The sequence below is a fragment of the Enoplosus armatus genome, chromosome 19 (assembly GCF_043641665.1).
Source record: "Enoplosus armatus isolate fEnoArm2 chromosome 19, fEnoArm2.hap1, whole genome shotgun sequence".
Taxonomy (NCBI): domain Eukaryota; kingdom Metazoa; phylum Chordata; class Actinopteri; order Centrarchiformes; family Enoplosidae; genus Enoplosus; species Enoplosus armatus.
The window spans coordinates 2,538,735-2,550,682 of NC_092198.1; the positions used below are offsets into that span (position 1 = coordinate 2,538,735).

The 11,948-nt window shown below is 41.1% G+C and overlaps 1 protein-coding gene and 1 long non-coding RNA gene across 2 annotated transcripts; both read left to right on the forward strand.

Moving 5' to 3' along the window:
• Window positions 1-3,157: 3,157 nt before the first annotated feature.
• On the forward strand, window positions 3,158-3,939 carry LOC139301854 (uncharacterized). The gene is made up of 3 exons (XR_011598897.1): window positions 3,158-3,243; window positions 3,344-3,372; window positions 3,870-3,939. It is a non-coding gene; the product is annotated as an uncharacterized lncRNA (long non-coding RNA).
• Window positions 3,940-7,741: 3,802 nt separating this feature from the next.
• Window positions 7,742-10,284, forward strand: LOC139302588 (uncharacterized; the record flags this gene model as incomplete). The annotated part of the gene is made up of 8 exons (XM_070926292.1): window positions 7,742-8,009; window positions 8,144-8,416; window positions 8,534-8,605; window positions 9,025-9,120; window positions 9,220-9,248; window positions 9,470-9,526; window positions 9,690-9,758; window positions 10,141-10,284. Coding segments are annotated over 8 exons (1,008 nt in total), but the record flags the coding sequence as incomplete, so codon positions are not given.
• Window positions 10,285-11,948: the final 1,664 nt, after the last annotated feature.

Below are 11,948 nucleotides of genomic sequence, written 5' to 3' on the forward strand. Positions count from 1 at the left end.
GTGACAGAGAGACAGAGAGACAGAGAGACAGAGTGACAGAGTGACAGAGAGACAGTGACAGAGTGACAGAGAGACAGAGTGACAGAGAGACAGAGTGACAGAGTGACAGAGAGACAGAGTGACAGAGAGACAGAGTGACAGAGAGACGAGAGACAGAGTGACAGAGAGACGAGAGACAGAGTGACAGAGAGACAGAGAGACAGAGTGACAGAGTGACAGAGAGACAGAGTGACAGAGAGACGAGAGACAGAGTGACAGAGAGACAGAGAGACAGAGTGACAGAGTGACAGAGAGACAGAGAGACAGAGTGACAGAGAGACAGAGTGACAGAGAGACAGTGACAGAGAGACAGAGTGACAGAGAGACGAGAGACAGAGTGACAGAGTGACAGAGAGACAGAGAGGCAGAGTGACAGAGTGACAGAGAGACAGAGAGACAGAGAGACAGAGTGACAGAGAGACAGTGACAGAGTGACAGAGAGACAGAGTGACAGAGAGACAGAGTGACAGAGAGACAGAGTGACAGAGAGACGAGAGACAGAGTGACAGAGAGACAGAGAGACAGAGTGACAGAGAGACAGAGTGACAGAGAGACGAGAGACAGAGTGACAGAGTGACAGAGAGACAGAGAGACAGAGAGACAGAGTGACAGAGAGACAGAGTGACAGAGAGACAGAGAGACAGAGTGACAGAGTGACAGAGAAACAGAGAGACGAGAGACAGAGAGACAGAGTGACAGAGAGACGAGAGACAGAGTGACAGAGAGACAGAGAGACGAGAGACAGAGTGACAGAGTGACAGAGTGACAGAGAGACGAGAGACAGAGAGACAGAGTGACGAGAGACAGAGTGACAGAGAGACAGAGTGACAGAGTGACAGAGAGACAGAGTGACAGAGTGACAGAGAGACAGAGTGACAGAGAGACGAGAGACAGAGTGACAGAGAGACAAGAGACAGAGTGACAGAGAGACAGAGTGACAGAGAGACGAGAGACAGAGAGACAGAGTGACAGAGAGACAGAGTGACAGAGAGACGAGAGACAGACAGACAACATTTTGACACGAGACACATTCCTTGTGGGGAATTTGTCTTTGCAGTTCAAACTTTAAATCATGTTTTATATTTGATCCTAATAATCGTTTTTCCCGGCTGTAAAACCCTTTCTGTCCAGAAGAGGTTGTAATGGCTCAACTAGTCACACAATGTAAAAAGCAGACGTAATAACCGACATTCATGTGGCTGCTTCCTGTGCTTAAAACATGAATGAGTGCAATATGTATTTCCTTTAATACATCTCCTTTTATTTGTCTTATCATTTGTGTCTGTTTAAGCATACAGCTGTAATTGTTTAACATGCAAACGTTGTGATACACAAGTGTCCAAAGGTAAACAGAGGAGGGATGTGACAGCCCTTATTTGGACTGAATCGATGATGTCGCCCTTAGGAGATCCAGATCAGTATTGTACTTGTGACCAACCAATTTGTCAGAGAGCATGTTGCGCCCTCTTGTGGTTGAAGTGGGATATTTGACAAATTAGTCAAATATGTTACAAAATTAGTCAACCATGATATGAAGAAGAAATTCAATAATTCAGGGAAATGAAAAGCTGATATGCTCCACCTACATAAACATTTTGCAAAAGAGAGACAAAGCAGACACTGACAATGAGGAAGTGACTCTTCACAGGGAAAAGATTCTTGATTTAAGTTTAACCAGATCAGACTCTGACAGTTAACCGCCGGGGAGTCACAGAAGAGAGAGTCGAGCACGATGGCTGAATTCAGACGGATTAAAACGTCTTTATTTCTGATGCTGCTGCTTCAGTTTACAGGTAAGGAACATTACAAAACGTGACTTATTACTATAAGTAATGGGATGTTGTTACATGCAGTAACCTTTATTTAACTAAGACAGCCGAGTCTGTGGTTTGTTTTTAACATGTCAAGTTTTGAAATTCGGAAGCTAAGGAAGGAAACTGTAAGCTGTATGTAGATGTCCTCACACTGCGTCTCCACATAAAAGCCACAGTCATATTTCATCTTATTTTCCTCTCATCTTTTCAACAGCATCCTTTCGCTCCCCCCACTTTTTTGTCAGAGATGGAGGTGAAGTCACTTTGCCTTGTGGAAATGTGATAGACGGTCAGGACAGATGTGACAGAACTACCTGGCTCTTCAGTGGTTCAGTAGAGCTGATTAGACCTGGGAAGGATGGTGAACGTGCCAACGTTAAACCAGACAGACTGAATGTTTCAGCAAAATGTTCCCTGGTTATAAAGAACGTCACAGCTGAGGATGTTGGTTACTACACCTGCAGACGGTCCAGATCAAGAGACGCTCATGTTCATCTGTCTCTTATCACCAGTGAGTATTTACATCATAATGTTTTCAGCTCACACACTGAAACATTACAATTATCACGATTAAAGTTCATTTCACTCTTGTTGTCTCTCTCTCACAATATCTGCGTCCTCACCAGTGACTGAAGATGAGGACGCTGATCAGGTGACATTAACCTGCTCTCTTCTGACACATGGAGCTTGTGATCACACAGTGAAGTGGCTGTATGAGGGTAACGATGTGGACAAAGACAGGAGGACATCGCAGCCTAAGTGCTCAGCTACCGCGACGTTTCCTACCTCTCGTCTCAAGCAGAAGCTTCGGGAGTTGTTCACGTGTGAAGTGAAAGATGGTCACAGTGGGACGGTGCATCAGTTTACCTTCAGACCTCCGTCCGCAGGTGAGAAACCAGGTGATGTTAGGATGAGCTGTTTAAAATCACCTTGAACGTGTGTCATCACAAAGTACATTTGTGTGTTTGATAGATTTAAACATTTATGATGATATCATTCCAGTTACAGCAGATGGTTAATCGTGACGTATTTCATTTGTCCAGGTGAGGACGCAACAACAACAACAACAACAACAACAACAACTGAAAACAGAGACAAAAAATCAAGGAGGATATCAGTAGCTGCCAACAATGATACTCCAACGCCACCGCAAAGCAGCGAGTCAAAACGTTTGTGTATCTCAAGAATTCCTTTGTCTTCCAGTCTTTCTCTCAGCTTTGAATGTCAGACCAACACTCGGCTGCGGTGCAGATATTCTCTCGTAAGAGTTCATTCTCTTTTAAGGTTTTCATTTGCTTTCCAGGTTGGTGGTTGTACGTCATTGCGGCTGTGGGTTTAGTGGCACTCGTAATAATCATTGCGGTGGTCATCAGATGGAAGAGAACTAAAGGTGAGAGCTTTCACCGGAGAAACTTGTAGCTACAAAAAGGTTTGGAAAAAGCTGGATTTCAGAAGCTAAAGTCGACTCTCTCTCTCTTTTGTCTTTTCAGGAAACAAAACACGGACGGATGAAAACACTGTGAGTTTAGTTGTTCATCCCAACATAGTGTTGTTCAAATAGAGTACAGAGCAGTGATGACGAGAGTACAGGAAGTTACAGAAATGAGTTGTTAGTTGCCAAGAAATGGTTACAACACGCAACTCACTCTCTAAAAGCACAAATTGTGATTATTATCTACGGAAATGTGAACTGTATGTGTCCAGGGACAGATCTCGGGACGCGGTGAGATCACCCAGTACACCCGGTACACCCAGTACAAAGTTACACTCACTGTTATGTGTGTTTGTTTTCCAAAATATAACTGTATGAGACACAAAGTGGCTCTTCAGTTTAAGTTCATGCAAGAGAGAAGAAAAGGGAAGGAAGACGATGCAACTGAATTACACCAGAATAGAATAGAAAACAGGAAAAAGGAAGACGCGAGCGTGATAGGTAGGGTCACGCTTAGTAAACTAGAAAACATCCAGAGTGAGAGACCACATGTCACTGAGCAGCATGTTGTCTTCTATCTGTAGGCTGATCCCGAAGATGGTGTTTCCTACGCCTCCGTCAGCTACACCAGGAAGAACAACACCAAAGCGCAGGTGAGCTGTCTGATTGGTTGTACAGGCGGATTCCATGTGAAAACAATGCGACAGGTGTCACTCGTCGTGATGAACCTGCAGAGAAATACCAGCTGAATCTGCAGCTCAGTAATCAGAGTGTTGTGCTGTTTCCCTTTTGCTTCTCAGGAACAGGCTCAAAATGAGGATGAAGGTGAGGCAGTGACCTACAGCTCTGTGAAAGCTTCCTCTTCCTCTGCTGCTGCAGCTTCCACTGATCCCAGCAGCCTCTACGCCACCGTCAACAAACTGAAGAAATGAGAGGCCGCAGTACCTGAGAACCATTTACCAGCTTTGAAAATTCACTATACTGTATATTTGAATCTTCACCTGTCTGCCTGATCCATAATGGACAGATCTCTGAAACTTCACCAACCAGGAAAATCCTCCAAAATCAGCAATCTGTAAAACCTGTAAAATGGTGACTATTGAAAGTACGTTGCTCTTGATATTCTCCATGAATAAGCACCCTAAACAGACTTGATGTTTCTCTGCTGCACTATGCATGACTGCAGAGGGGAGGAGGGAGGGAGTAGGGGGAGTTGCAGACTTCTTTATGTTTTGTGTTGAGTCCACCACTGATGCTTGGTGCAGATACAGGTACTCCACACTGCGGAGGTGGACTGGTCTAAAATTTAAAGGACAAAAGACGTTGTTACGTTAGATTTAGGCACCAAGACGTCGTCAGTGATAATATACGCGTGGTTAAGGAAAGGGAACTGTCGTGGTCCACCCGCAGTGACTTTGAATTTCACCACAACTCTCTCATTAATTATTGTGTTAATGATACTGTGTAGATTCCTACAGGGAAACTGTAAATACAAGCCTGGATCTCATTTTAGAATAAATAAATACATAACTTTAAATGCTAGAGAAGTGACTACTTTTCGGTTAGGAATGTTTTTATGATCATTTTAAGGATGTATTCTTGTAAAAAGCTTTTTGTCCAGAGGTGGGGGGGGGGGGGGGGCGTAAGTTAACTGTTATGTAAAAAGTAAAAGTAATAACCCAACATTCATGTGTCTGGTTGCTGTGCTAAATCAAAACATAAATAAACATCGTACATGACACATCTGGCTTGATGAACTTGCTGTCAGGCACTTAATTGAGCTCAGTGATGAATGTCAATGTTAAGTGTATAACCTGTTTTTTTCAGTTTTCTGTGTATGTCCTGTTAGGTAGGAGGTAGGATAAGATATCCCTCATTGGGACTGAATAAATGACATCACTCTTGAGAGCTGTATTAACTGTGTGAATCCAGAAGGGTTATAATTCACTTCCTTTCCTCAGGTCAGCATTGCCTCTAACGACACTAACATGACACAGTGGACAGGAGGTTTGAGTACAACAACCCAGTTATAGTTGGGTTCAGTCTCACTCCAGTTTCAGCAAAGGACACATTCAAATTTTGACCTGATGAGGGCGCTAGATTAAAAGTTAAGGGATCTCTAAAGTTAACACAATTCATCCTGAGGTGGACATGAATGTTTGTACCGAATTAAAAGCCAAGCCAAGCCAAAGATGAGAAATCTCACTCAAAACCACAAATTTCCACTTCATGGTGGCGCTGGAGGAAAACATCACCACAAAATGTCCATAAACAGATTTATTTTCAGCAACAATCGTTTAAGCTGGAAGCTCTGACTGTTGAACTTAAACACTTTTAGAAATTTACTGTGTGATGATTCAAACTGTGTGAAATGATTCTGCTGTGTCGTTTGTTTCATTCCTGCCTTGTGTTTAAGATATAACGTGGCTTGCAAACAGTTAAATAAGTGAAGTCATCATCCACTTCAGCACCGCGGACAGCAACATCTCAAACCCCTGAACAGACGAGCACCTGAACTCGCTTTGATCGACGTCTTGGGAAACCTGTAAGGCGGCAGTGGGAGGATGGTGGGTGTCTGCAGTCCACGTTAATCAGAGAACAGGAAACACGCAAGTTTACGAGTTTATGGGAGAACATTCAGCAGTGATTGGATGGGATGTAGTGGGAGGAGCAGAGACAGGCTGGACTGCAGCGCATGAAGACTTCATCATCGCTGAACTTCCTGAAACTTCCGAGATGTCTCCCCAAAAGCTGAAATAAACATTACGAAAACATACACTTATAAATTTAGTGATAGTGAAACGTTTCTGTCTAAGCGATACCTAGACAAATGTGTCCATTCTGTTATCGTTGTATGCTGCACTTCTGTAAAGAATACAGATGCTCAGAGTTTGAAAGAAGGTGCTTCTGTTGCTTCGCTCCCACACGGCCAACTGAGAAGATTTAACTGATACTGGGATCAGTTGCGTACTGATATGTTGTTATATTGCAGGGTTAGCGATATAAAGCCAACCATTACACCCCTAGTTTACTATTAAATGTTTGTTATCACATACATGAGAATGAATATGCTGAATTTTGAATATAAAAGGAAATTAAAGACACATCTTTTTTAACCTCGTTTTTTTTTTTTTGCATGAAAGGTGCTACATAAATAAAGTTGAGTTGTGTTGAGTTGACATGAAAGTAGGTGGAGTCTGGGGAGGTTTAGGAAGTTACTGCAGGGAATCAGACAGCGACAACCAAATCTTTTTATATGGATATGTATGATAACTAAGATAAGTGACACCTGCCTGAACTATAAGGGTCAAACCTCCAGAGCTCTGCAGCATTTGTTAACCACATTTACACCAAGACACGTCCCCTTCAGTTCTCAGCAAAAATGACTAAACTACAAAGAGGAACCAACAATTCTAAAACCACCTCAATGTCATCGCATTTATTTTTGCCCAGAATCAAATCACCATATTAGACCATGAGCTGCAGGCATCAGATTCTGGTGGGTGAGGGGTCTGACTGACTTTTGTGTACATGTGTGGTGTCACACATCACCATGAAGTTTTTACTCGGCTGTATTTTAGTTGCACAATTGTTCTCGCAATTGCAAACAATATTGCCACAGGTATAATGCAATCTGTTATAACATGTTTTTTGTGCATTTTTCATTTAGATTTCAGTCATTATATTGAGAATTAGTTCTTAAAATGCAAAAAACACCATGGGGTCCCATTTCAAAACCATTTTATGAATAGAGGTTGTGATTACAAATAGCAAGTATTTGACTCAGAAACACCACATTGACAGTAAAGTGTGGTTTTGAGTGGTGGGTGAGTAGAGACGTTCACTGTCAACTCCGACATCCCAGACTCAGATCTCAGCTGAAGATTCCTTCCCTGAGAGACGTTTACATTTTGACCTGGAGGCCCTCTGGTTGAATTCTGACTGAACCTTCACGACATTCAGAGAGATTAAACGTTGATGGACTCCGTCTACATGAACGGCTGAAAGAATGAAAAAAAAAAGATTCAAGTCATTATAAGGAAGTGAAACATGACAGGAAGTAACGGAGTTGTAACTCTAAAAGACGCACTAGTTCAGAAACGTTGACAGTTGAGGGCGAGAGAAGCACGATGGTTGGATTCAGATGGATTAACATGTCTTTATTTGTGATACTGGTGCTTCTGTTTACAGGTGAGGATATACAAATGATATCTACATCACGAATACTATTTAAGTAACTAACTCTAACTTGAGTAAGACAGCCAAGTTTGCTGTTTGTTTTGAACATGTTGTGTTGAGTGGATTCTTGTATAAGGAACATTTTCTATTGTTTGTTGTATTTAATGTTTCCCCCACACAGAAATATCTTCACATTTTTTATCTTTATGTCTCATCTTCAGCAGCTGTAACTCAACAGAAGCCACCCGCCTTCACCGTCACTGTCAGAGTGGGAGATGAAGTCACTTTGCCTTGTGAAAATGTGATCAAATGTGACAGTACTTCTTGGATTGTCAGTCGTCATACTGGGGCAACATCACGAGAGCTGGTTAATCTTGGACAGATTATTCAGGATAAATCCAACAGGCTGAATGTTACAGAGAACTGTTCTCTGGTTATTAAAAATGTCACAGTGGAGGATGTTGGTCGTTACTCCTGCAGACAGTTCAGGAAGTCGGGACGACAACAAGGTTCAGATGCTAATGTTGATCTGTCTGTTATTAACGGTGAGTATTTATCATAATGTGTTCAGCTCAAACTGTCTTTTTAAAACAATATACTGAAACATTACAACAATTATGATCACAGTGTTCATTTCACTCTTGTTGTCTTTCTCTCACAATGTCTCCATCTTCACCAGTGGATCCGTATCTAGGCAATGATACGGTCACCTTTTTCTGCACTGTGTTGTCATATGATAAGTGTGAACACACAGTCGAGTGGTTGTATGAGGGCAATAAGGAAGTCTTGGAGCCACAACAGTTTACCTGTGCAGCCACTGTGACATTAACAACTCATCCTCTTAATCAGGACTCAAACTGTAATGAGTCCCTGAAGTGTAAAGTGACAGAAGATAAGAGCCGACAAACGCTGCTGAGTAACGTGGACCTCCAGTCCTCATGTGAGAAAACAGGTACATTTGGTTTTAAGATTATTATTATTCTTTCTCATTTAGTCTCTCTCAGATTGTTAACATGAAGTATTTAATCACCATTTGTTGTGTTTTCTTATTTCACATCATATTCAACAGAATCAAAAGGGATCACAACAGAGGGGAGAAACAAGACATCACCTGCAGACGAGGAAACTACAACAAAACAAGGTAGTGACTTAACAGCTTACATCTCTCTCTGTCTCCTTATGAAGTCTAAAGTGTGGATGTCAGACCGACACATGGCTGTGGGTGGAGATATTCTCTTATCTACACGTCACGCTCACTTATTTATCCACAAAAATCCACATAAAGAATTCTGCACACGAGAATCATAATGGAAGAAAACGATGTCCTCATATCCTGAAAAATGTCAACATGTTATTGTATGCATCTTGATCATTTAGATGGTTAAATTTCTTAAAGATACTATTTAAAAAACGTGCAAAGTAAGATATAGTCAATGCAGACATGATGATGATGATGATTTGTACCACAAAGAATGTTTCAAAACTTTGGCAGAAAGCACATGAAATGTCTCATATTTTAGCTTCATGATGTTAAACAGAACAGAATGTTTTTACTTCCAGACTGGTGGCAGTTCATCTATGTGTCTGCGGGTCTAGCAGCACTAATAATCATATTAATAATCATAGTAGCAGTCATCAGATGGAAGAAAACTAAAGGTGAGAGCAACCACAGATGAAACTGTTATAAACAAGACGTTCAGATAAACCTGGATTTCCACGGTGGAAACTAAAGTCGACTCTTTTTTGTCTTTTCAGGGAAGAAAACACCGATGGATGAAAACATTGTGAGTTTTAAACCTTAATAATCAAATGTTTTGACTTCAAAAAGCAGCGTTTGTGGTAGTTCTAGTATTGACTCTGCTCAGTTACAGCAGCAAAGGGACCAGTTTTAATGACCTTTAGCTTTGAGAGAGAATTTAATAGACGAATCTTAAGACATTATATGCATATTTGCAAGTATCCATTGATTTAAATGGAAAACTGTAAGTATAGTGTATTTTTCCAGGGACTGAGCTTGAACCCTGCAGTGACTCAGCCTGGTCCAGAGAGCAGGCGGGACATGGTGAGAACACACACTACACCCACTCTTATTTATATTTGGTCTAGTATCAGAATGAGTTTTTAAGTCTAACTTCCTTCTGCAACAGAAAAAGAGAAGTAAAGTTACGCAAATTATGCAACTAATCATAATACCCATGCTACTGAGTATTGTCTTCTCTGTGTAGGCTGATCCTGAAGATGGTGTTTCCTACGCCTCCATCAGCCACACCAAGAAGATCAACAGTAAAGCCCAGGTGAGCTGACTGATTAGACACGTGTTGATAGTGACTGACGAAACAAGACTGAGAGTCTACCGCCATGTTAGAGGTGTTTGGAGCTAAATGCATCGTGTAGTGTGCTAACCACATCCATGATGCCACCACGCTCATCATGACGATGCTAACATGCCGATGCTAAGCAGGTGTAATCTTTGCCATGACCACTGTCTTAGTTTAGCATCTCTACATGTTCAGATTAGCTAATTAGCATTAAACAGCATTAAGTACAGCTGAGGCTGATGGGAAGGTCACCCTCTGTGAACCATGATTGTCTGTACCATATCTACATGTTGGATTATGTTGGGCCATATCCTGTTGTGTCATTTATGTGTCGTTCTGTTTCCCTTTTCTTTCAAAGGTTTGCGATGAAGATGATGATGAAGGTGGCGCAGTGACTTACAGCACTGTGAAAGCTTCCTCTTCTTCTGCTGGAGCCTCTGCTGATCCCAGCGACCTCTACGCCACCGTGAACAAACCAAACAAAACAGAGGCAGCAGCATAGTTACAGCTCGTATCATTACAGTTATTTCATGTTGATAACTGATAAGAAAAGCAAGTCCCTTTTCATTCTTGTACAATACACATCAGTAACACAGTGTGTTACTGGTGTGTATTGTAATTGTAATGTAATGTAATGATAATTACATATAATATTATATAATATATATATAATAATATTATAATTGTAATTGTAATGTAATTGTGTAATGTGTATTGTGATTCTGCTAAAGTCACCTTTAGCAGAATTGCATCTGCAGTCAAAATCCTGCAGAGCATTTGATATTTATTTATTTATATGTATATGTATAAATATCACATTTATGATTATTTTCAGGATTTATTGTTGTAAAAAAACCTTCCTGTCTGGAAGTAGCACAATGGGAAAAGTAGAAGTAAGAACCTGACATTCATATGGCTGGTTTCTAAAAAGTAAATGACAACATCTTGTAATACATCATATATTTTCCTTTGTGAACTTGATGTCAGGCGTTCTTTTGTAAATCATCCTTTGGACATGCAGCTTTTTCTGTTCGGGGGTCAATATGTGGAACTCCTAAATGACATGTAGTCATGAAGGATCTGGTCTCGTTATAGACTTTTTATTGTATCATTGTGTTTTGTGCCGTTTCGTGAATAATTTCTCGTCAAGTTTTGTCCCCATGAAAAATAAACATTAAAAAAAGTGTTCATAGTTAATGATTGGTTGGATTTTTTTAAATCATTTTTTTCTGTATGACCTTTAATTGTTTCATATGCAGTCATTTGAACAACTTGTTTCCTAAGAACTAAAAAAAACAAAGCGGGGTTGTGACATACACTGAGTCACCCGTGAGATTCATATAAAACAACTGAATGAGGGGAAACTGTGGAAGACCAGACGGGATATATCTGCTGCACCGGGTCTTCAGCGATGACTGATTCATACAGCAACGAAGGAAAAGAGAAGTTGTCCTGCGTTTGGTAAAAAAAATGACAGAAGAAAAAGGAAAGTCAGTATGAGGAAGTGGCACCTTACTAACCACAGGAAGCTGATTGTATGTTTCTCTTCAGAAAGACTTTGACAGTTGAGGGCTTGAGAGCAAGAGAGACGGAGAAGCACGATGGTTGAATTCAGATGGACTGAAATTTCTTTTTTACTGGTGCCAGTGCTTCAGGTCACAGGTACAGATACATATAAGGAACAGTAATCTGTTGTATCTGAAATCATCCTCACAATAGCTGTGAACAGAATTACCTTCACTTAATTTTTCAGATTTCTCTCTCTCGTCTCCTCAGCTGCAGCCACCGGACAGTTCCTCCTCTACCTCACTGTCAGAGTTGGAGATGAAGTCACTTTGCCTTGTGGAAATGTGATAGCCGGTCAGCAGCAGTGTGACAGTACTACCTGGATCTTTGCTGGCTCAGGAAGCAAAGCAGCAGTAGAGCTGATTCAACTTGGGCAGATTGGTAAAAACGCCAGAGCTAAATCCAACAGACTGAGTGTCACAGAGAAGTGTTCTCTGGTTATAAAGAAGGTCACAGTGGAGGATGCTGGTGATTACACCTGCAGACAATATAACAAGTCAGGACAACAACAAGGTCCAGGCTCTGCGGTTACTCTGTCTGTTGTGACCAGTGAGTATTCACATCATAATGTTTTTACTGAAACATTACAATTATTCTGAT